The 26848-nt window shown below is 42.6% G+C and overlaps 1 protein-coding gene across 1 annotated transcript in view; it reads right to left on the reverse strand.

The window, feature by feature from the left end:
• Positions 1-10124: 10124 nt before the first annotated feature.
• The window catches only part of EHD3 (EH domain containing 3), a 44819-nt gene continuing 28095 nt past the window's right edge, over positions 10125-26848 (reverse strand). The window contains exons 5-7 of the mRNA XM_069955590.1: positions 18342-18754; positions 15923-16087; positions 10125-15641 (exon numbers count right to left, since the gene is read on the reverse strand). Of these exons, the coding sequence (XP_069811691.1) occupies positions 15114-15641; positions 15923-16087; positions 18342-18754 (1106 nt within the window). The 3' untranslated portion in view covers positions 10125-15113. The remainder of the gene's footprint in view (positions 15642-15922; positions 16088-18341; positions 18755-26848) is intronic.

The following is a 26848-nucleotide window of genomic DNA, read 5'->3' on the forward strand; positions in this document are numbered from 1 at the left end:
CCCCAGCTACCCCCAGTCTGTCCCAGCTACCCCCAGTCATCCCCAGTCTGCCCCAGCTACCAAGTGTTCAAGGTTTCATGGGGCCCCATGACTCCTAGCTACACCCCTGCCCCTCGTCTGTTTCTGTACTACTACACCCCTCATCTATTCCTGTACTGCTACACCCCAGGGGAGTAGTACAGTATTTTTTGTACTACTACTACTACACCCCTCATCTATTCCTGTACTGCTATACCCCAGGGGAGTAGTACAGTATTTTCTGTACTACTACTACTACACCCCTCATCTATTCCTTTACTACTACGAAACCCTTATCTATTCCTGTACTACTACTACTACTACTCCCCTCATACTTTTGTGTTGTTGTGACTGTAAAGTTCTAACTGGAAAACCCACAATAAGCCACACCCCTTGTTGTCAACATTAAAGTGTCCCTGGAAAAAATTTTCAGATGGTGGCAACTATGCTTTCATATACTGCTGAATTATTATAAACCGCTGCACTATTATAAGCTGCTTTACTCTTATAAACAACTGCTTTAATTTAACCTGCTGCACTATTATAAGTACAGCTCACAGCTCACCGCGTGTTTCTTAGATATATTACATAAGCCCATTGCCGAATTTCCTTTGCCGACCTCTTGTGCCAGTGACAGGATGACGTGAGTCCCCACAGGGAGGATTTGGAGTGTGGCCCCCAGGATGGAGCGATCCTGTAGGGTACATCATACATCAGGCTGGTTCGGGGCCCAGCTTGTAGTACATAAAATAACAGGAACTCCTTATCAGATGCTCAGGAAGCCCAATTGCTAAGTGGAAGTGTTAGTTTAGAGTTCCTGATGCTGTCAGGAGCCGCACAACAATAATTCATGGGCTCTGGCGGGCGTCAGGCCCAGGGCTCGGGTCTGGGAGGGGTGAGCAACACGGGAAAAAACAAGCAGGGTCCGAATCCCTGCTATCTATGCCGCCCCTCCCGTGATAAGGATTTCTATGTACAATACGGAGAATGGCTCTGTGTTTCCTTTCCTTCATCAATTTACGCCCAAATGGTCTAAAAAAAGGACACGGCGACATCTTATCTCTACTCCAGGTGTCCTGACCTTCTTTTCTAGAATTTCCCATTGTAAAACACTGTATATCTGGTATATCTGTATGGGGGGTGCTGTTTTATAATTTGATAAATATTGTAATTCTCAATGAAGAAACACACCTAGCAGGCACCACAGATCCAAAAAGACATATAACGCTTGTGTGCAAGCCCCAAATATTGTAATTCTGGCTGCCTTCAGCCACCATTAGGGGGCTGCTCACTGCACATGGATTTAGGGTGGGTTCATACTGAGGAATTCTCGCAGATAATGTCGGCGGAATTCCACTGTCTGTCCGCGCGCACGGTCGCGTGCCTTTCCGCCGGCTCTATAGACATCATTCTATTGGCCGGTGTATTCCGCTATCCTCCAAAAGAAGTGACATGTCACTTCTGTTGGCGGATAGCGGAATACGTCGGACCATAGAATGGTGTCTATGGAGCCGGCGCAAAGGCGCGCGGCTATGCGTGCGGACAGACAGCGGAATTCCGCAGATATTATCCGCGAGAATTCCTCAGTATGAACCCACCCTTATACAGCTAGTACTGAACGCAATAGAAGCTGAATAAACTAATTGACCCCCTAGTGGTGAACAGAGGTAACTGCTAATCAGTTCGGTATTGGGCCCCTTTCCACCATGGGTCTCATTTGCCCTGAAGGTGAGTAAGCCCTGACCCCAGCATCCATCAGATACTAGTGAAAGTCTATGCCCAGGGGCGTAACTACCACTGTAGCAGCCATAGCAGCCGCTATGGGGCCCACTGCATCAGAGGACCCCCTGGCTTGCTCCTGTGATACACTGGGCCCCTTGAGCTGTCATCATTTGCAGCACAAGTTGGCCGAGTGGGCCTCCCGGGATCTGCAAATGTCCCTTTAACTGAAAGCACTGCAGTTATGACTACACTTCACGGCTTAGTGGTCAGTTAAAAGGGGGCCCAATCAAAAGTTTGCTATGGGGCCCAGCCATTTCTAGTTACGCCACTGTCTATGCCCACCTCTATATTTTAGAAGAATCTTAGGTCTCCTCAGATGCCAGATGCAATGGGGTAGAAGACGGCACTCTGCAGGTCTGGTCGTGCTTGTGGTAGGAATAATCCCAGAACAGTAGAAAGATGAATCCTACCACACACCAAGAAGTGAAATGCTAACTTTATTGGTGTAAGACAGACAGGAGGACGCATTTATTTCTATTCTGTATAGTACCGGTGTAATATCTATACAATCAGATGCTGGACCCAGATATGCACATCAATGAGAATGTTTCCATTCACTGACAGCAAGCGGAGATGTTGGAAATAGTGAGGAATTGAAGTTACTTGACCTAGCCTTATCTACATGACTCTGTACTTCGCCATTCTAATGAAGCAAAATCCTACAATTTGTCAGCATCTCCCAGCATGCATCACATGTCCCAACAGATCCCTTATCCTGCATAACGTAAACCTCGCTCCTGGAAATATCTTTCATCCTCGTCCAGAACTCTAACAACCTCATAGAGTCCTGGGTAGCGAAGGAGATGTTCTGCGCTCAGTTAAACAGGATTATTTTGCTTTTGGGAAAAACTCAGATCCATAAGCTCCGTACTGATCCTAACATCTTACAGCTGAGAAGCTCATATTTACCGATACAAAGCTCCAAACCCTCTACATAGACAAACAAGACACAGTTCTGGCAGCCTGCAACCACTACTAGAGGAGGTTATGAAGCCTACAGTATAGAGATTGCACATTGAGTTCATTGGGAGCTGTATACGTTTGTATGCTGTGAGCGCCCCCTTGTTGTGGCTACAATCAGTCAGAGTTTTCTTTATTATATAAGATAAATGTCTTTGTGGGGCACTATGGTTGGCATTGTGAGGCACACACTGTATTACATTAGGTAAGAATACAGTTTTGGACAATTAGAACACGTGATATGAATAATATGAGGGATTGGGAGGAGCCCAGTCTGAGCCTATAGAATCCCAATATCTTTGCCAGACCTGTTACCCCATTATCAGTTGCAAACCCATAATCCCAGTAGCAGTGTCAGCCCCATGTCGCTAATATCAGTGCCAGACCCATGTCACTAATATCAGTGCCAGACCCATAGTAACTGCAGGCCGCATAGTCCTAATATCAGTGTCATATACATAATTCCAACATTAGGGTCGGACACACTGCCCAATATCAGTTCCAGGCACATAGTCCCAGTTTCAGGGCGCAATTATTAAGACTGGCATACTCACATGCCAGTCTTAAAATAGGCCCCGTCCCCATCCAGCCCACTGAATTAACTGAGGCCTCTTAGGTAAATCCGTTAGGATGCCTGCCTGCTGCACAGCGAGCACAGAAATCAACACCTGCTCAGGAGGAGTAAATCATGGTAAATCAGGCACAGGAAGAGGCTACACCACCACTTATTTGCCTGATCGCAGCTGCCCATTGGACGAGCAGGGATAACAGTTGGCGTACGCCACATCTGCACTTTCTCCATGGCATACATGCCTGGGGCACAGGTTTCATAACCATCTCCCATAGTCCTTACATAATTGCTAGCCCCACAGTCCTTATATCAGTGCCAACCCCATAACCTAATATCACTGCAAGCCCCATAGTCCCCAAACCAGTGCCTGCCCCATAGCCTCAATATCAGTGTCAGACCCATAGTCTTAATATCATTGCCAGATACATAACATTAGTGCCAGACATATTGCCCCACCACCAGCCCTAATTTCAGTGCCAGACCTATCACCCCAATATCACTGTAGACTCATATCTCCAATATCAGCACGAAACACAGACTCCAGTATCAGTGCCAACTTCATAGCCCAATGTTCAGGGTCAGACCAATTGCCCCAATATAAGCTGTCATCAATGCTGCTCACATAGGCCCAACATCAGTGCCAGCCCAAATATCAATGTCAGCCACTTTGGTGTGCCAGTCAGTGTCATTTTAAGGTCCAGCCATGCTGCTTACTTTATACATTATTCCCAACAAATTCCCTTTAAGACAGCCATTCTATTTTAAGCTGCCATAACAGCACCTCCAAGAAATCTCTCGAAGGATCCTGGACTTTATTTATATAAGACGAAAAACTATTTGTGTGACATGTGCGTCCCTGGCAGCAGACCAAGGACAGAAGCGCTGCTCTGTATATATAAATAATGTATCAGGACGTCACTGGCGCTCCGAGTGACAGGGAGAGAAGCCGCAGGTTGAGCAGGGTTTAGTGCGGAGCTTCCTTAGGTCATTGCTCCCAACACATGAACATCCTACAGCGGAGGAACTGAAAGGATAGGCTGAGATATGTATATAGTAGACTCTGCGGGATACAGGATGTCACATAGTGATGGGCGAGATATGATAACACATGAATGTGACAAGAACATAAATACAATTGTGGTGTCCCACCACAGGTGTTGCTATTGGTTATACCCTTCGCAAAAGCCTGTACTTAAAAGTGTAAGTGGTAATGTAGCAGTACCAGAGTTTTACCACTAGATGTTGTTGTTATAAGTTTTTGTATCCAGATATTGCAGAGCTGTAGGAAATAAAGGGTTATCGTTTTGCTAATATACCACATGGGTCTGTACACCAATGAGAGTTCTTTCTTCTTCTAACCTATCATCTCTCTCTTTACTTGTTTACACGCACTCTTCACGCACTCACAGCACAGTTTACACAATCTGTAGGAAGGAAATCACATGGGTAGAGGAAGTGTCAGATCTTCTTGCCTTAGACATAGGACACTCCCTACAGTTTTCCCTCAAGAAACCTTACTACACACTATGCAGTGTTAAAGGGGTAGTGTGGCGGTAAAGAATTATTCACAGAATAATACACATTACAAAGTTATACAACTTTGTAATGTATGTTATGTCTGTGAATGGCCCCCTTCTCCGTGTCCCACTACCCCCACCCGTGTACCCGGAAGTGTGGTGCGCTATACATACCTGTCACGTGCCGACCCCCTGTCTCCGATCTTCAGTCAGTGACGTCTTCTTCGGACGGCCAGCGAACAGCTCTGACTGTCCCGAATGCCGGCCGCCCTCTGCAGCGTAATCCGATGCTCAGCCGCGATTGGCTGAGCATAACTGTGCTCAGCCAACCGTGGCTGAGCGGCTGATGACGCCGCCGCATCATCAGCTGCTCAGCCGTGATTAGCTGAGCATAACTGTGCTCAGCCAATTGCGGCTGAGCACAGTTATGACGCGGCAGAGGGGGGACGGCGTCAGCGATTCGGCCGGCCGAAGATGACGTTTGACACAAGATGGAGGACATGCGCGACACGGATCAGGTAATGTATAATGCACCAACACTTCCGGGTACACGGGTGGGGGTGGTGGGACATGGGGAAGGGGGCCATTCACAGACATAACATACATTACAAAGTTGTATAACTTTGTAATGAGTGTTATTCTGTGAATAATTCTTTACCGCCGCACTACCCCTTTAAGTCACTACCAGAGAGGACAAGTCAGGGATCATCCTAACCCATGCCATGGACAAGAGGAACACAGTGCAGGACAGTATCCACAAGAAGTAAAGGAACTGGTCCGGATAGAGCAAAGTTGCTAGAAGCCTATGCACTCTATCTCGCAGCGCGGGTGTAATTAGAGAACTCTGACCACTCTGCTCATCCCAGGTAACAGGGTCTGGGGCTTGTGTCACCCTCTAGGACGGGTAACCCGCCACTAGTGGGCAATATGTGGTGTAAAGACTAAAGAGTCAAAACACGGGCACAAGTATTCTCTCTACTTTCAAGTATTCTACTTATTCTACCTCTAAAGTTCTGGCAGAGCACAGTACTATTTGGGTCCTCGACATCCTCCTCTCTACTCCTCTGATTCTTTTCTACCTCTCAGCACGCAACCTAGCCAGCACGACTGTGTCACTCCATCTACTCTCAGTACAGATCTGGACTCTAAAGTATTAAGTAACTTATCAAGACGAAAGCATACTGTATTCTCCTGTATCAAGTATCTTCACAGTAAACAAGATTATATTTATTTTAATGGGACTCTGTGGTTCTTCACCAAGCACCTACACAGTAATTATCATTTCCTTAGGTTATCTCCCCTTTCTGTGGGTGGCAGTGCCAATAGTCCGGGTGGGTCACTACTCCACTCCGGACCACCGTGATAATTGCCCAAAGGACCCTCAAGCAGCCGGCAGGTCCCTGTCCACACAGGGGAAAAAGGTATAGCCAGCCAACTAAAAATAAAAGCAGGTGTGTGGGCGCATACCTGTGTGCGCAATCGACACTGGCGTCACGACAGAACACAGGGCAGGGCTATACCTCGGCCAACCCCTCCATCAGTGGAGTCACGCTGTTCCAGCTAACCTGTGTCCGGCCGTCTTTCACTGCTCACCAGCAGGGAAGTAACATCCACCGCGCCCACGCGGCGGTACGCCACACAATAAAATGTACTAATATATATAGTGATATGGTATGGTATGCTGCTATAACCTCGGTATCTTCTGTATATCATATATATGTATAGCCGGTATAAGTTATACATCTCCTGTATATAGTGATATGGAGCGTTCTGGTATATCCTGGGTATCTCCTGTGTATAATTATATATGTATAGCTGCTGTAACCTGGGTATCTTCTGTATATAATTATACATATGTACAGCTGGTATAACCTGGGTGTATCCTGTATATAATTATATATGTACAGCTGGTATAAGCTGGGTATCTCCTGTACTGTATATGATAATATATATGTACAGCTGGTATAGCCTAGGTATCTCCTGTATATAATTATTTATGCTCAGCTGCTACAACCTGGGTATCCCTTGTATATATCAGCAGGTTAGACAAATATAACCTGCTGATAAGACCCTATTGCGCAGGAGGCAACGGGGAGGAAGGTATTTCTCTTACCTTATCCTCAGCACCGTTCCTGCGGACTTAGTTGTTGGAGCAGTGGGGCACCATTAGGAGCACTGTCGTCCCCATAGTGCCCATCCGCCCATTCTAATGATTATTCATGGAATGGGCTGGCCGGGTTGCGGTGAAGGTAAGAGACATATCTTCATCCTTGGCGTCTCCTGCTCAATAGGACATATCAGTAGGTTAGAGTATTCTAAGCTGCTGATAGGTACCATTTAAATGTAATTGAAATTGGCTCGAATCGATCAGGAAGCAGTTCTCCCTTTTTCCATTATTATTTTTATTATTATTTATTTATTTTTAATGCACCCTTGATTCCAGAGCGCTATACAAGCAATAGGGGGTGACAAACAGGAACATAACAAGGTCAAAAACATATTACATGAATAAGATAAATGGCAGACTAATACATCGGGAGAGAGGACCCTGCCCACCAGGGCTTACAATCTATAAGGTATGATTAACAATCCTTAACAGTTAGTGGAAATCACTTTTAGGACCCTAGCAATACCCTTGGTATGTGGCCATTTACATAATGCTGGAATAACCTGGGTATTTTAGCATTATAGTGATAATATACATATCTACACCAATATATCACATATCTTCTGGTTCACTGACATTCCATGGCTTCTTATCAGGTCTCCATCACTCGTGTGTGAACAGGCCTCTGGGCATCGATTGCATTCAGTCATGGAAAAGTTGAACTATGTGCAGTTTTGGGACTGAACTCGCCTTGAACCCGCTCTCTTCTCCCGGACTCCTGCTATGTGGGCTGCGCTGTTACAGGGGAAGGGATAGAGAACCACGGAAGGAAAGACTTAAAATAACCTTCAGCAGTGTTTAGTGGTGACACATAGATGAAGAGGCAAGGGTACAAGTAGGTGAAAGGGACCATGAATTCTAGTCTAGTCTGACGGCAGTCACCCTCAGGAGGTAGATACAGTGATAAAGGAAAAAATTGGCAGCACATCTATGACTCTGTTCACACTGCAAGTTGCACACTACTTCAAAAAAACTGAATGTGGAACAGCAACCGACAGGTGCAGGGGCTCACCGTATATACTCCTCCCAGTGTACACACGGCAAACACCTGCTCTGATATTAAAAATTGAGGAACTTAGCAAACTATTTGATCAATCAGAGTGTACCATGTCGTCATGTTAAGGCGTCCTCGAGACATGCTCCCTACTCTAGCATTTTCACACTACCAATGGCCTCTCCTGGGCTGAATAAGCCTACAACTGGGCTGTACTTAAGCCACAAGCAGCGTGCAACCTGCAGTGTGAACAGAGTCATCTATGTGCTGCCAATTTTTCCTTTTTTTCTGTTGAATGTGCGGAGTGTGGCTACCTCCTGTTTGCTTGCACTCCACCCATGTCCCAAGGGTGCTATAAAAAGAGATCATTTGGCTCCTATCTGCCCAGTTGTAGGCTTATTCAGCCCAGGAGAAGCCATTGCTAGTGTGAAAATGCTAGAGTAGGGACTGTATCTCTGAGGACGCCTTAACGTGGCGACATGGTAAACTCTGTTTGATCAAATAGTTTGCTAAGATCCTCACTTTTTAATATCTACAGAGCAGGTGTTTACCGTGTGTACACTGGGAGGAGTACATATGTTGCACCTTCTGTTTTTTTGTAGATACAGTGATGTCACAAAAGGGGGTTCATTGCTTTGTGCTGATTCCTATACCTGAAGGCCTTTTGCAATGGGGATAATGCAATGGTGCAATAACATATCCAGCCTAGCACAATGATGTAGACATCTCCATAATGGTTTCTTGGGCCGCAGTTAAAAATATATAACAAGGGCCAAAGTGCCATTTATAATCAGTTATGCAAAAAAGAGCCCATGCAGCCTCATTTAAGAGTCTCAAAACACAGGACTAGCCAGATATCCCTCCCGGAAGAACCCAGCCAATGGGTGGCTCCTGTAGAGAAACCAATAAAACCACATACAGCTGTTTCGAAATGTTGCTCCTCATCAGTGTAGAGCAGGATTCTGGCTAGGTGGGAGCAATGCTTAGTAAAGCTATAAGAGAAACAGATAACTGATCTCAGGGAGACCAGAAAAAGATAACACAGCCAGCAGCTGACAGTGTTATCTTTGGCTGGTCTCCCTGAGATCAGTGATCTGTTTCCTGTATGGCTCCACTAGGCATTGCTCCCACCTAGCCAGAATCCTGCTTCACACTGATGAGGGGCAACACCCTGAAACAGCTGTCTGTGGATGGATACCTGGCCTTTCTTTTTCCCTTGTCAACACATTGACTTATAGGGCTATTTAAGATGGTGGTTATGGTAGTTTTCCTACAGGAGCCCCCCCTTGGCTGGGCCCTTCACAGAGGGAAATCTGGATAGTCCTGTGTTTTGAGACTCGGGCTCTTTTTTGCCTGGTCTTCTTTGCCTGGTCTCCCTGAGATCAGTGATCTGTTTCCCATTTATAATCAATGACCTATTTATCAGTTATCCTATACATAGGGGATAGGCTATAACCCTGTGCTATCACCTTGTGTTTTGCTTATACAGTGTAGCACAGGGTATGCCTTTTGTATACTGTACGTATTTTAGCTTTTTCTGCAGAAAGTGATAGCACTGTGTCAGTGAGAGATCAGTCTTCTAACTTATCCTGCGGAGTCTCAGTGTATTTGTATAGGATGCAGCTTAAGCTTTGTGAGGGGTTTCCTGTCAAGCACCATACATATGTTTAGGCTGCATCTCATAGGATCTGTACACAAAAGAGACAATGTGAGTCAGGGGAGCTGTATAACTGCACCAGTGACCTCAACAGCAGAATAGTGAGTACAGCTCTGGAGTATAATACAAGATGCAACTCAGGATCAGTACAGGATAAGTAATGTAATGTATGTACACAGTGACCCCACCAGCAGAATAGTGAGTGCAGCTCTGGGGTATAATACAGGATGTAACTCAGGATCAGTACAGGATAAGTAATGTATGTATGTACACAGTTACTCCACCAGCAAAATAGTGAGTTCAGCTCTGGAGAGAATAAAGGATGTAATTCAGGATCAGTACACGATAGGTAATGTATTTACAAAGTAGATTCATTTAACATTTTTTGACCTTAGATATATAGGACTATTTTGCAATTGTTTTAACCTCTTCCTGTAAACATAAATATTTATTCCAGACACTTTCATAAGGTTTTATTAGTTAATCTGAAGTTACAATTAATTACAAACACAAAAAAACACGAGTAATAGGAACAGAAATGTCAGGGAGCAGAGTAGTCAAAATATTCCTGTGAGGTCCTTACACAAAGCTGCCGGGGTTGTTATTCATATTATGCTTAGGTTGTGTCATGGTGAAATATTCACCAAAGCTATAAGGATGGTAAGGCGAAAGCTGTAACCCATGTATGCAGACATATCCAGGCAGACCCAGAGCTGCATTCAGGATTCTGCTGGCACTGCAGGATAAAGTATCGACACTGTGCCCCTCACAACATAGGTATGGACCCATTGCGGGAGTCTGATTATGTGAATGCTACCACAATGCACCACGGCTTATTGTCTATACACTGTGAGCAACACATAGCAGTTCAATCTGTGGTTTTGCAGTCTGGGTATGCAGGGAAGCAGCAGAATTGTGAATTCAGCTCTGAATGTGAATAGAGCATAGCAGGTAACTCAACCTGTAATGTGATGTCGTAAGACACAGGTGTTAAAACTGCAGCCCTCCAACTGCTGCACTTGGCAGTCCAGGCATGATGGGAATTGTAGTTCTGTAACAGCTGGTGGGCTACAGCTTTGACACCACTGTCCTAAGGTGTTAAATTACTTTGGAGAAATTCGATGTATTGGTAATGAATCTCTCTCTAACAGCCACAGCTAAATGTTGCCATGCAATATGTCCCTGTCCCAAGTGTAAAGGTCCTTTTACATTGCCAGACATGGGTTTGTGCTAGGATGCAAATCAGCAAGATTGCCGCTCATCTGCTGTGCCTTTAGGAGTCCTTTACATGGGCCGATTACTGCACGATAAATCGTTAAATCATTCGAATTTATGGGATAATCTTCTGGTGTAAACACGGGAATGATCAAACTATGAAGGAAAATTTGTTCTTAGGTCACTGATCACATCTTTTGAGCAAACCTCAAAATCATCGATGATTGTTTGCAAGTCTTTCAGTGTGAACACTCATCGTTCAGTTGTTCGCAAGGATCAGTATATATATTATGACGGTAATTATGATCTTATTTGTGCTCATAAATACAAACTTTTCATAGCAATTTATCTCTCCGTCTACACGCCTATCATTCAAAAGAGAAATTCATCGCTTGTCGGTTGCTAACCGAGTGCTTAAAGGGTACCTATCATCGCTAGAAGGAAGGGGCAGGCGTGCTTTGCAGCACACACTTTGCCCCTTCATCTCCGCTCTCACTGGTAAAGAAGTTGACAGAATTATAATGGAGCCTATGGAACTTCCAGCAAACATGTCTAACAGAAGTTCCATGGGTTCCATTGTAATTCCGTCTGCTGCTGCTTTAGCAGTGAGAGTAGAGATAAATGGGCAAAGTGTGCACTGCTGAACATGGCTGCCCCGTCATTCTGGGCATCGGCAGGGATCTCAGCAACCGGACCCCTACAGATACAAACATGTCAGAAGTTTGTTTAAATGATAGACACACTCTAAGCAATTTATCTGTATGTGTAAAAGGATCCTTACACAGCATAATTATTTAAGCCGGGCCACAGCAACCATTGTTAGTGTGGCCATGAAAACTGACAGCACAGATATGCATATATCTGAGCTGTTAGTTTCCAGATCACACATGCAGTGCATACTTACCTTCTGAACTGCTGTGTGATCTGGCAATCCTGCTCTCCGGCCCTGACGGCACAGTCTCCTGCAGCTGCCAACAACCCAGGAGGAACCAGCGGCCTGAAGATGCTCTGGGAGCCGGAGATCAGGATCACACATCAGAGCAGAAGGTAAGTGTGCACTGCATGTGCGATCTGGAAACTGACAGCAGAAATACTATATACATATCCTTGCTGTCAGTTTCCATTTGTTATCGGCTGTACATCTCCTTTTTACATAGGGAGAGGTGCGGCCGTTAGCGATAAATTTTAAAGCAGGCTCAAGAGATGTGATCAGTCAAGGATCGCTGTCACTTTTACACAGGGCGATTATCAGCCACAGGAGCTAGCAACACACTATGCCAATAATCGGCCCATGTAAAATGCCCTTTATACATGACTTAACTTACCAAATATCGACCACTGGAGAGCCTCTTTAAAGGCCTCTATACTGCATAGAAATATCACTACAGCTTCCTGTTCTTCAGGTCACTTGCTATACCATCTTAGATCAATTTTTATTCTTATCCCTGGACACATAGATAATTCAGGTGATCTGAGTAATGACAAAGCCCCCTGTATATGCCCACCACCCTGACAGACATAAGCTCCTACAATCCCCTGTTTATACAGCCGTTAACGAAAAAGCATTCCTAATATAGAATATATAGATCTCTGCTTGCTGTCAGTGAATAGGAGCACTCGTTTATGCTGAAAACCAATAACACCTGCTCTGCCCTCTCTGGCAAATACACTAAACCAACACATTTGCACCCGTCATTTCAGTGTTGACTAAGGAAGTACCCGAACAAGGTGATATCGGAATATATTAAGGATACTGAAACATTGTACGATCAATACAAAGAAATAGAGAGAAGCAGATTTTATTTCATTTATTTTTTACAGCGCCCACAAAGTGCCAAGGCAGCCGCATTACCCTGAAAGCCTAGTCAGTGTGCACCATGAAACGCACCTGGTCAGCAATAAGGTTCATTTACATAGCAGCCCCCTCCCTCAGAAATAGCGCCAATTAGCATTAAGTGAACGGGACTGAGCTGTAATACCAGAGACAACCACTGAAGGAGGTGGAGCTGTTTTTGCTTCTTTTTTTTTTTTTGCTTACAATACTTGGACAATCCCTTTAAATTGCTGCAGTTCTATATTTATGTATTACGTAAAAAGTAATTCATGCTCGGAATGGAAGTGGTGAGTAATATTACAAGATTTACAAGAAAAAACACAGAGAACATAGTCTGAAATCCTATGTATAAAATAAGTTATATACTCAGCAGATCAAAATAAGGTTTATTTCCCCCTTAAACTATGTCTACTACTAAAAATATCCTTTAATTTAAGACTAACCTCACAGCATTTTATTTATCACTTACACTTCACACACCAGAGGCAGCCATTTTTTTTGTGAGTATCAACCAACAATCCATAGAATATTAACTCACACTATAGCTGCCTCCATTCCTTATCTATCATCTCGATACACATCCCAAACTCATGGCCCTCTACCTCAGCCTGGTAAGACTTCATGGCGTATCTCTGTCCTCTCATCCTTCATCACCCAATTACAGTTGTCAATACTAAGGAGAAGGATAAACTAGTCACACCATGTGTTGGCAAAGAACGTTGATGCCCAATTACAATGAAGAATCTTAAAAAAATCTTCATCCTTGTGACCACCAAAGGTTAGAAACTACAGCAAAATTTTACCCAGTTTGGATTTTTTTATGGGGTAAAGACTCCATAAAAGTCAATAGAAGCTGGGCACCCCCACAACTACTGGTAAGGGGGGGGGGGGAAGGTGTCAAATTTGGTGGAAGTCACAGGATGTTGGACATCGAGTTCATGCTCCAGGCTTCATATAGCACTAGTAGCAGAATTTCTTTATCCTTAGACACAAGGATCTAAAATCGGTAAAAACAAAGTTCTCCACGGCTGTCACTTCCAGACACATGGTTGAAGTAAACAATAGTGTCAACAATAGACACGAGCCATCAGGTAGGTCTCTATATAATGAATATATCTTCTTTTGCCCAACAATTATTGTGAACTATAATTAGTCTGCATATGATTATGAGCTATCAGGTACATCTATAAATGATGAATGAACATGTTTCCGGTGTACAGTTGATATGAGCCATCAGGTAGGCCTGTATATGTTGAATTTATCTATGCTGTGTCTAAAATATACATAAACTATCAGGTATGACTTAATATGATGAATGAACGTGTATTGGGGCTACAATAGGCATAAACCATGTGGCAGGTCGGTATATGATGAATGTTTTTGTGCTATATCTACAATAAATATGAATCATCAGGTAGAACTGTACATGATGAACAAACGTGTATTGGGTCTACAATAGGGGTGAACCATCAGGTAGGTCTGTCTATGATGACTATAGGTACGTTGGGTCTACAATGGACATGAACCATCTGGTACAGTAGGTCTGTGTATGATGAATGTTTTTATGTTGGGTCTACAACAGACATGAACCATTAGGTAGGTCTGTATATGATGAATATATCTACGTTGGGTCTACAATGGTCATGAACCATCCAGTAGATCTGTATTTGATGAATGAATGTGTATTGGGTCTACAATAGACATGAACCATCAGGTAGGTGTGTATATGATAAATGTTTTTATGTTGGGTCTACAAGGATATGAGCAATCAGGTAGGTCTGTATATGATTAATATATGTATGTTGTGTCTACAATAGACATGAACCATCTTGTAGAACTGCATATGATAGATTTACCTATTTACGGCAATGGACACAGACTTTTAGTCAGTCCTGGATAAATGTTGGATCAATCTGAATGCCTTATGGCAAACTCCAACCTTTTGTGTGGAGAACAACCAATTGGGGAGAACCAGATTTCACGACAAAACATCACCATCAATAAAACAGACACATAAAAAACAATTAAAACCAACATACTGATTTGCATAACACATGGCAGGAGAACAATACAATGAGGTATCTGGGAAGCGTCAGAATAAAGGAAGCATATAACAACGCAACACAGATCCGAGAACGCGTTACGTCTTCAAAGTCTCTCTTCCCTTTATTTTTTGGAATATTTTTTCATCTTCGTTTAGTCGAGGTCAGCACAAAGGAGCGAGTATTAGCTTCTGGTTAACGGTTAATAAAAGCTCAGTGGTGAATAGCATCTTGAGATGGATATATTGTGTTAAATCAAAATGCCACAGCAGGCTCACTTCACATTAATCCTATCAACTCGGTTACTTCTTGGGTCTCCTCCCTTTATTCTAGCTTTGGCAATGTTCCCCCAGGGTTTACTCGGTCACCTTTCGCTTGGAGGGTGGGATTAGATGGCAGGGCAGGTCGTTGGGAAGCTCATGGCCTTCTAATTTCACCTTTATTAGGTGGTTGGCCAAGGCAAACTCCTCATCGTCCAGCAAACCATCTTTATCTATGTCAGCAAGCTTCCAAATCTTTCCAAGAACAGTATTAGGCAGCTTGGACTTTACCATCTCCTTCTTGGCATTGGCACCCGTGATTTTGCCATTGACGGGAGAGAGAGTGTAGAAGATCTCATCGTACATGGGCTTATCTCTGGCTACTACCCAGTCTGCATCGTCAATACCTTCACCTGCCCCTTCTCCATAACCATGTCCAAAGGGGCCATTCTGGGTGCCCTCAAAGGCACCTCCTTTCACCATCTGGACTGGTTTCTGTGTTTCTTCTTGTCTAACCAGTACCATCAAGTGGGCAATGTCATGAGCCAACATCTCATCTACTGTCTCCAGAAGCTTGCTCTTCAGAGGTTGAAATTTATTAAAATCTTGGGATTGCAGGAGATCCTAGGCAACAAAAATACAAAAAATGTAAGACAAATTTTCGGAAAGGTATGCAAACGCTTTAAATAATAATTGATCACTAGCAATAGCCCTAGGTTGTTAAAGAAGACTCTTGGCCTTAAAGAAGGCTCGGCAGTAAGAGGACAGATGACAATATGCCATATTACTATGCTCCTGTAACAATGCCGGCCTATCCTTACAATAGACCATGCACATCAGTGGTTGTGTTCCAGACTATACATCTAGACTATGTACTGATTGCCGGACAGTGAGGTCTACTGTACCTGCATCTTCTTCAGATTGGGGAAGTCTCCCGGAGAGATCTGATGTTCTCGCTCAATTCGACCATAAATCTCCCCCAAACTACCAATCAATTCTTTCTTTTTATTGTCTTTTCCAAAGACAGAAGGCATCTCCTTCTTTAAGGAACTGATGATGTAAGCGTGGACCTGAGGGTAAAGAAGGAGAAGAAACTTGTCATGTATAACTTTTCACCAAGTAGGGTCCTATTACAGAGGGCGATTATCTGCCCAATCAGGCAGAATGGGGCATATATTCCTCCATGTAATAAAGACAACGATCAGGCAAGGAGCTGATCATCTGCTGATCATTGTCTTTCAGCTAGTTTAAAAATCATCACCCTCCGACCATGCATTGCTCCGTGTAATGGGAGGTACGTGGTCGGCAGCTTATAAAGTAAGAAAAAATAAAGTTATTACTTACCTTTTCATGCTCCCCAGTGTTCTGTTCTCCTGCCTGTTCCCTGCTCACCACAGCTGTTGCTAAAGCTTCTGAAGCCGTCCTTAAAGGGACAGGCTGCTCAGCCAATCACTGGCCACAGCATTGTCCCACATTGGCTGAGCGGCCTGTCACTGCACAGATGGGTTTAGATGTTTCAGCAGGGTCTGCAGTGAGTAGGGAACAGGCAATAGAACATCGGGGAGCGTGGAGAGGTAAGTAAAAACTTATTTTTTCCCTATATAAGCAACAAGGGCTGCACAATAATTGAGCCGTGTAATAGGCTCAGTAGGCGCTTGCCATTCTAGTAGATCAGCGCTCGCTTACAGCAAATGTTGGGCCATTTTGTACAGCCCTAACTGCAGTGATTACTATAATTGTTCCCCAAATAATGAGTTTGTCTGATAGACTACTACTGTAGGTGGGCTCCAGGTTATACCGATAGACTGCTACTATAGGCGGCCCTCAAGATGACAAATCTAGATTGGTAATATAGAAAGAGGTCCAGATTACTAATCCTGCTTATCCTCCACTGCTACTTTAGGGGGCGCTCCAAACTATAAATCCAGACGGTTGCTATGGGGAGCTCTACAGGCTACACAGCTAGTCAACTACTACTATATGGGGCAATCCAGACTGTACAGCGACAATACATAGCCAAAATGCTACTATAGGGAGCCCTCCAGACTACATAGCTAGACAACTACTACTATATGGGGCAATCCAGACTGCTATTGTAGAAGACGCACCAAATTACACAGCTAGACTGCTATAATAGAGGGCACTCCAGATTACACAGCCAAACGGCTACTATATAGATCACACTAGGCTACACAGCTACTACTATATGGGGCAATCCAGGCAATTTTTCACGCAATAAAGTGTCACGCTATTTCCTCTGACTGTTTAACCCCAGGATAAGGTCACTGCGCAATAAGGGCAGAAATTCATAGCAAGCACAGGAAATACCAGACGTGAATTACATCTCAATAGACTCGGCTTTGAGTACACAAACTTGAGCGCTAAAATAGACAAGTTCCACTCTGTTACTATAAAAAGATGAAACACACTTTCTTGTAGGAAGAACAATAGAATGACATTAACCCTTTGTGTGTTTTATTTAGGACCACTTGAAGAATTGTACGAGACCAGGTCAGGATTAGAGATAAGTATATCTCCAGCATGCTCAGGTTTGTCCTAAACCAAGCCTATGCCATTTGAATACTGGCGGCTGAAATTGGGTGAAGCCCTAAGCAATCCTGAAAAACATGGAGATAGCCTATGGCCTATGACTGTATCCATATTTACCAGGCAGCCTTAGGGCTACATCCAACAGTAATCAAATACCCTACACTCAGGTTATGAAGAACCTGAGCGTGCTTGAGAACCTTAGGGGAGATTTATCAAACATGGTGTAAAGTGAAACTGACTAAGTTGTCCCTAGAAACCAATCAGACTCCACCTTTCATTCCTCACAGACTCTTTGGAAAATGAAAAGTGCCAGATTAACTTTACACCATGTTTGATAAATCTCCCTCCTTATAAATAGTTGTAAGTGAAAAACTGTCACTGTTTTCTTTAAACAACTACTCAGTAGACCTATGTGTCTCCATGGTTACAGACTACAAACAAACCTTCTGTAGTCAGATCCTGCAGTTAAGGTAGCCTGTCGTTCAGCTTACAGCTATCTCTCCTGGCCCGGTCCATGCACATGGCTCAGCCTGGCTGAGTGTTTGTGTGTTCTAAATGTGAAGGGGGAAGGGGACTTCTGCCAGACACCTCTCTGATCTGGCAATTGAAATTCAGCGGTATGGTGCACAGTAGTAGATGTAATGTTTATACCAGGCTGATTCCATGTGATAACCAGAAGATATCTGACTGCAGCTTTGGATATGACTAGAGTATAGGACATGATGTAACTCAAGAGAATATAATTACAAAAAAAGAATATATATTATAGCTCACCTTAGCCAGTCGCGCTCTTTTGATCAAGTCATTCAGTTTCCTAAGTGCAGCATTGCGTGGAAGGCTCTGAATGTCCCTGAACAGATCCTGCTCCTCGGCCTCAAACAGTTTACGGTTGTCAGGGATGAGGAGGGGGTGAGACCAGAAAGACCCGATGTAGACTCTGATCACCTCTGGGGTGTTGACAATTTTCCCCAAGGACCACATGAGGGCGCCGTACACCCTCATCAGCTGCTGGGTCTCGATTTGATCTGCCTTGTTCAGGACCACCCGCATTTTGTCCTCGTGATTCTTCAGGGCTTTGATGACTTCGGAGAACTCATCGGAAATGTCCAGTTTGTGAGCATCAAATAGCAGAATGATACGGTCCACTCTTTCGGCAAACCATTCCAACACTGCAGCGAAGTCATAGCCTGGTAAGACAAATGTAAATTATACTGTTATGATATACAGGATGGAGGTCAGTGGAGGGTTGTGATGTCATCTCTTAAAGAGAGACTCCACCTATATTAATACTGATTAATAAGGAAGGAATGGCTATAAGTAAGTGTGAGTACTTCCAATCCTTCTTACAGGTAGCTACCTATAGATGGCAGTAGAGACAGTGTTTATTTTCTCCCAAAGCAGAGCTAATTTGCATACTTTATTCCCAAGAAGCAATGCCTATAAGTCTTCCTACTCCAACTAGGTCTCTTTAATGTGAACCAGTGCCTTGCTTCCTCCTTCTGGAGAAGAGCTAATTTCCATATGTTTTTCCCATACAGCATTGCCTCTATACACCGCTGTGTTTCTTCAATGAGAAACAATACTTCCTTCCAATAATAATGGGTGTCCTTAAAACTTGTATTTTACTTTAATTGTCATCATTTTTGCTTACTATAGTGTCAGGGTGCACATGAGCTATGTGTTCCCTGGTGACCCTGCGGAGCCCTTAAATAACAGTTAGCAGTGATCTGTATGGAGTGACATACAAAGAAGATATAGATGGTGTCTTCTCTGATTGCCTCGGCACAGGGAACCCCTTGTAATGTCATTAATGATCTCCTGGGGTTACCTACAGTATAAATACAAGCATATACAAGCACCTACAAGCATATACATAGGACTGTTTAGTAGAAAATGCAGCTCGAGAACAACAGCATGAACTAAAGTCACAGAACAATTTACAGGCACATGAAAGTTCCACTGTTTGAGTGGAATGGCCCTTTAAATATTATTAAGCCATCGCTGTAATAAGGTTAGGAGTCCTGAGAGGTTTGGGCTGTGGCCAAGGCAGCACACTGTATGTTTCCGATGCAGCTGATCAGCAGGAATTAAGAATCTGATAACTTAAGTGTTTAGTTGGTGAGGAGCCCAGTGACTTCATTGTTTTTGCAGATATTGGAAATGAAAACTAAGAACAAAGATATCTACACAGAGGTCAGAAAAATCGGACTATATTCTACACTATACAGCATCTGTATATCCACAATGGTGTGCTGCTGGGGACAAAAGTACTAGGTTTTACAATGGAACATAGTACTGCAATTATGGATTGGAGTTCTGAGCGTCCTAAGGCTATTAAAGGGGTTATTCAGTAAAAATCATTTTCTTTAAAATCAACTGGTGTCAGAAAGTTATATAGATTTGTAATTTACTTCTATTTAAAAATCTCAAGTATTTTCATACTTATCAGCTGCTTTATGTTCTGCAGGAAGTGGTGTATTTTTTCCAGTCTTGCACAGTGCTCTCTGCTGACACCTCTGTCCGAGACAGGAACTGTCCAGATCAGTAGCAAATCCTCATAGAAATCCTCTTCTGCTCTGAACAGTTCCTGTCTCGGACAGGGGTGGCAGCAGAGGGAGCTGTGTCAGACTGAAAATAAAACCCTACTTCCTGCAGAACAAACAGCAGCTGATACTGGAAGAATTTTTTTCAAAGAAGCAAATTACAAATCTATATAACTTTTTTGAAACTAGTTGATTTAAAGGAAAAAGATTTTCGCTGGATACCCCCTTTAAGGGGTCATTTCTGCATGTTGCAGGGTGTCTTCCCGCCATCATGGTATGCGGAGACCTTTTGCTGTCACTGATACAGCAAGAAAACACTGAGATACAGTGCCATTCACATGACTCCCATTACAGTTCCAGCTAAAGAATCCCAAATATGTGCAAGCCTATAGACCCAATAAGGATGACAGCAAGAGAACGGACAAACACTATGCCTGTTACTGGGTCTTGTGGCTAGTACTGTATTTGGTAATTCTGCAGAAACTGTGTTTTGAAGTTCTGACATCCCACTTATTGGATCTTGTGACTAGCACAGTATTTTCGGGACCTTTTTCTGTTACTGTTATGGGGGTCATGTGAAAGTGATGGCTGAAGAATTCCAAATTCCAAATTGTGGCTGTCACAATTATTGGGGTCCGGTGACAACGCATTTCAGGGTACTCTAGCCATTACACTAAATGGTTCATGGGGCTAGTATAATATTTGGGGTCCATTTGCTGTTAGGCTGCATTCACACGTTCAGTATTTTTCCTCGTCCCTGATTCTGGTCTGCTAGCTGCCTCCTAGTCTGTGCAAAACCGTCCGTGTTGTCATCCGTTTTGCATCCGTCTCTGTGTTTTTTACGGATCTCTTTAAAGCATTTTAAATCACATTGATTACATCACGTTTGTGTTTTTCACAGATGAACACGGATGTCACATCCATGTACATCCGTGAAAAACACGGATCTCATTGATTTCTATGGGGAATCCTTTCCATGCATCTGTTCAGAGTAATGACATGTCCTATTTTTTAACGGCACAGATCACGGATCCATGCAATCACGGAACGTCTGCATAGCCCAATAGAAAGCAATGGGCTGTAAAATTGTCCGTGAGCACGGACAACTTCAAGGAACGTGTGAATGCAGCCTTACTGTTATGGGGATCTTCTGGTAGTAATGGGGGTCATGTGGCTCACCTAGGATATGGTCTTGGGACAGGCACTGTATTTCAGGGGTCCTTTAGCTGTCACTGTTATAGGAGTCATGAGAACTCCCAAATACACCGCCAGCTATTGCATCTTGCGGTTGTCACTGTTATGAGGGTCATGTGGCTAGTTTTTCTATGGGATCTTGTGGTTGTCACTAAATTTGGGAGTTCTCTCGCTGTCACTATTATAAGGATTATATGGATAAGTCGGGATGAAAAATCACAATAAAAGTGTTGCAAAACTGGAATTTTTGCACCTAGAGTTTTACTTCCCTTTACTGTAAATGCGCAGTCACAGCCTTACTGGTGACCTTGGCACCTAAGTGAATTTTCCACAATAAAACTGTGACAAATGATCAAATAAAAGCTATTATTATACTAGTGTTATTATATTTATAGCAAGCGACACAAAGTATAAAACAATAATAATAAAACCAAATAATTAAACAAAAAAACATGGGCGTCTATATTCCAGGCAGGAAGAATGAGCAACACAACGTTAATCGGAAGATAATGAACATCCTCCAGATTTTTCTATAAATATTTTAGAATTCTAAAGAAAAAAACTAATTTAAATAATGATAATTGTATTAATCAGCCTTTTCTGAGTAGCTTTAGTCACTTTGTGCTGATGCCGGAAGGTGTATTGTGTGAGTGCGCTTTATTTGTGTCTGGGATTACGGCTATAGTGGATGTGATTATCCACAGGGGATCCCGGGACAGATATGATCAGCCAGTGTTAACTACAAGAGTCAACACCAGGAGCTCATGAGCCGCGGCCGCTTCCTCAGGTGTCTCTGTTCTTTCCATCCAGCTTTGTTGTTTGCATGGGAAGTGTGAATAATGGGATTTCAAGGTGCTTTCCACTCTCTCTCCAGAGTGTGCACAATCGGCGGTATTCTGCTTAGAGGGTGATATAATCTGGCATCTGACTAGAGGGGAAGTTCATACAAAAAAAAAAAAAAAAGAGTAGAAGTACATAGTAGTTATATTGTATATAGGAGCAGTATTATAGCAGTTATATTCTTGTATATAGGAGCAGTATTATAGTAGTTATATTCTTGTATATAGGGGCAGTATTATAGTAGTTATATTCTTGTATATAGGGGGCAGTATTATAGTAGTTATGACACGAACTGGAGAGAATGGAACGGCTGCACATCCCATCTATGGCTGATACTAATGCCGATAGGCCTATATTAAAAATCAACACCAGAGTGTCTGTATATGAATTGATCAAGCCATATTGCCCCGTGTACCACCGCGCAGGTCCTCTGGTCCACACGGGTCCCTACGCTAACTCCACACCATGTCGGTCAGCGGGTTGGGTTGGCGGTCACTGACCGACACGGTGTGGAGTTAGCGTAGGGACCCGTGTGGACCAGAGGACCTGCGCGGTGGTACACGGGGCAATATGGCTTGATCAATTCATATACAGACACTCTGGTGTTGATTTTTAATATAGGCCTAGCGGCATTAGTATCAGCCATAGATGGGATGTGCAGCCGTTCCATTCTCTCCAGTTGGTGTATTATAGTAGTTATATTCTTGTATATAGGGGGCAGTATTATAGTAGTTATAGTCTTATACATAGGGAGCAGTATTATAGTAGTTATATTCTTGTATATAGGGGGCAGTATTATAGTAGTTATATTCTTGTATATAGGGGGCAGTATTATAATAGTTATATTCTTGTATACAGGAGCACTATTATAGTAGTTATATTCTTGTATATAGGAGCAGTTTTATAGTAGTTATATTCTTGTATATAGGGGGCAGTATTATAGTAGTTATAGTCTTATACATAGGGAGCAGTATTATAGTAGTTATATTCTTGTATATAGGGTGCAGTATTATAGTAGTTATATTCTTGTATATAGGGGGCAGTATTATAATAGTTATATTCTTGTATACAGGAGCACTATTATAGTAGTTATATTCTTGTATATAGGAGCAGTTTTATAGTAGTTATAGTCTTGTATATAGGAGGCAGTATTATAGTAGTTATATTCTTGTATATAGGAGCAATATTATAGTAGTTATATTCTTGTATATAGGAACAGTATTATAGTAGTTATATTCTTGTATAGGGGGCAGTATTATAGAAGTTATATTCCTGTATATAGGGGGCAGTATTATAGTAGTTATATTCTTGTATACAGGAGCACTTTTATAGTAGTTATATTCTTGTATATAGGAGCAGTTTTATAGTAGTTATATTCTTGTATATAGGAGCAGTATTATAGTAGTTATATTCTTGTACATCGGAGGCAGTATTATAGTAGTTATATTCTTGTATATATGGGGCAGTATTATAGTAGTTATATCCTTGTACATAGGAGGCAGTATTATAGTAGTCATAGCATAAGTAGAAACAGGTGACCGCACCAACTGCTCATGTACACACAATCTGTATACAGTTCAATAAGTGGACCAGGAACGATTGCTATAGGGTTGATGTCAGTGGTCTTAGACAGAGGGTAAGTTTGCAATATAGTCACGATAAGCAAAAAAAAAAAGTCTAGCACTCGGCAACCAGTATCTGTGAAGCAGTTTAATTTATTTTAGCATGGGCAGTTATCAGAAAGGAAGACATACAGGTGTAGGCGCATGTCCTGGGATGTCCATTTCAGACGCATGCCCTTCTTTCGGCGAGGAAGAAGAAGGTCATGCGCTTGAAGCATCAAACTGCTTCACGGATATGGGTGAGTGCTGCACTTTTTTCCTTATTATGTCTATTATAGTAGTTATATTCTGGTACACAGCGGCACCTGTTGTAATTATATCAGATGAGGCTGGCTTTGCAGGTTAGCTGGTTCAGGATATTCACAGACCACTCTTTTATGATTTAGCTGTATAAGCTTTCACTCTATGAGACCAGGTCAGAGGTAATAGAATCCGACTGTCACTACAACAATGGAATACACAGAGCACCGGATTTACAGCAGGACGAAGCAGGATTACCATCCTCATGCTTGGACTTTTCAGGCAGGATTAGGCCACTTTTCCATACATTGTGCGCAGTCACCGGACGCCGCTTCCTCTCCAGCAGCGCTCACCTCCTGCTGCACTGCGGCCTAATCCAATTAACCCCAGAGAGGGGAATCAGAACAGGGTTCAGTACATCACATTTATCACATTTAGGAAGTGTGTCCTACAGCAGATGATATCCTATGTGGAGCGGCCTCTGTTCCCAGGAAAGGCGTATCGATGCTTTGCATGCACGCTCCTCACACAAGTGACCCTTGTTAGAGATTTTGGAGCAAACTCTTGGAAAACACTTTTTAAAAAAAAAAAAACAGCTGGGATCAGGCGATGGGTAATGGGAATGTTTTGTGATTGAATCCTATGTCATGTGAATTTTTCGGCCTTTGTCTCTAGTAAAACAGCAAAATCACTAGCCACATCAATTTTGCTTCAAGTAATTTTCAGACTTAAAGGGATATTCCCTCAATTATTTTTTTTATTTCCAAATCAACTGGTACTACAAAGTTGCAGAGATTTGTAAATTACATCTATTTAAAAAATCTCAAGTCTTTCAGTACTTATCATCTGCTGTATGTCCTGCATGAAGTGATGTATTCTTGCTGCCACCTCTGTCCATGTCAGGAACTGCCCAGAGCAGAACAGGTTTTCCATGGGGATTCTATGGACAGAGGTGGCAGCAGAGAGCACTGTGTCAGACTGGACAGAATATACCACTTCCTCCAGGACGTACAGCTGATAAGTACTGGAAGACTGGAGATTTTTAAACAGAAGTAATTTACAAATCTGTATAACTTTCTGACACCAGTTGATTTGAAAATATAAATAAATATATTTTTGCTGCCATACCCCTTTAAAGGGGAACTCAACCTAAAAGGGATTCTGAGTCTTAAAGGGGTTGTCATCCACAAAAGCAGGAAGCAGACTTTCTAAAGTGATACTGTCACCCTCCCACTTACTCTATGTGTAGTTCTCCGTACTATTCACAAGGGTAGATGCTGTACATTCCATATATACCTGTATAAAACTTGTCTTCTTTCTGCTCTGAAATCACTTCATTTCTTTGGTGGACAGTGTCACCTAGGCGGGGTCACCATGGCAGTTGGGCCATTTCCTCAGCAGGGAGATGGGGTCCACCTGCCGTGATGGCCTGCCTAGGTGACACTGTCCACCAAAGAAATTAAGCGAAAGTAACACTTAAAAAATGGCGAGCCACTCAATACGTATACTGATCTATGTGGCCCATTGGCCAAGTAACCCAAAAGTATCAAAAGGTATGTCGCAGCTCATTCCCTGCCTTTACAGTGTTATCCTATTATTGATGCATTGCTATAGCTTTTATTTGTTTGCTATGATTTTCAGGTCAATTCTTTCACTTTAAATAAAGGTTTGTCGTAGTTTGTTGTAAGGGTCAAGTAAGGACAATCTGGCGGCAAAAAGTTACGATCCAAGAATAATAAATTTAAATAAATAATTCCCCTTGTAATATGTAAGTGGGATGGCGGAGTTGGCATTTCCTTCCTACTACTTTCGCGACAATAATAGGAGACAGTGACTTCCTGACGCACACACACAGTACGGGCTTTGATGTTCAGGATTACAGGTATCAGGGGGATTTTTCTATGGTTGGCATATTTACAGGGTCCAGAATAAGGTCAGGTCAATGAGGTTAAAATCTAAGGCCTTACTCCCACGTTCCTACGGATTGGACTTTAGAACTCCCAGCATTGCCATTCATTAGGCTACCATGAGCTGCAAAACAGTTTAAGGCTAGGTTCACACTATGTAACTGTGCGGCTGTATTTTTTATGCGGCTGTAAATGTGCGGATGAAACTCCGGCCGTGGGAAAAACATGCGGCTCAAAACATACGGTCCTTTACTTTGAAATCTGGTTCAACTAAAAATAACAAATAAAATCTTAAGAAAGTGATGCAAACACCTCTGGATGCATCTGGGAAAGCAGGGAACACAGTTTACATGAATTGCTATTACCGGGGTTTGCGATCCTCTGCAGTAATGCCGATGCCTCTCATGGTTAATCTATTAAAATAATAAAACACATTTTCGTTGTAATAAAGTCCCTTTCGTTGTTCAATAATTAAATTTAAACTAATCCATCATTTTGCAATTAAATATACTGTTAAAATAAATAGATATATAAATAAATGTATATTTATATATATATTTATTTTTTGACAGTATATTTAATTGCACAATGATGGATTCGTTAGAATTAAATTATTGACCAACGAAACTGAATTTATTTCAACGAAAATGTGTTTTATGAATTAAATATTAATTAGTACAGGAAGCTCCATAAGCCGTTAATTCATATTGCCGGCAATAGAGCTTTCTGTACTAATCATCACTTTACTTTAATGAAAACATCAAATGTTTCTTCTAATTATGTTATCACAATAGCATTATTAGAAGAAACATTTAGAATTATATGTGCGCTCAGCTGATTGGCTGATCGGCTCAGCGCACATATAATGAGCCGGTCCGCAGTACAGTGACTTCATTGTGCTGCGGACCAGCGAAGAGGACACATCGGGGTGAGTA

The sequence above is a fragment of the Dendropsophus ebraccatus genome, chromosome 15 (genome assembly GCF_027789765.1).
Source record: "Dendropsophus ebraccatus isolate aDenEbr1 chromosome 15, aDenEbr1.pat, whole genome shotgun sequence".
Taxonomy (NCBI): Eukaryota; Metazoa; Chordata; class Amphibia; order Anura; family Hylidae; genus Dendropsophus; species Dendropsophus ebraccatus.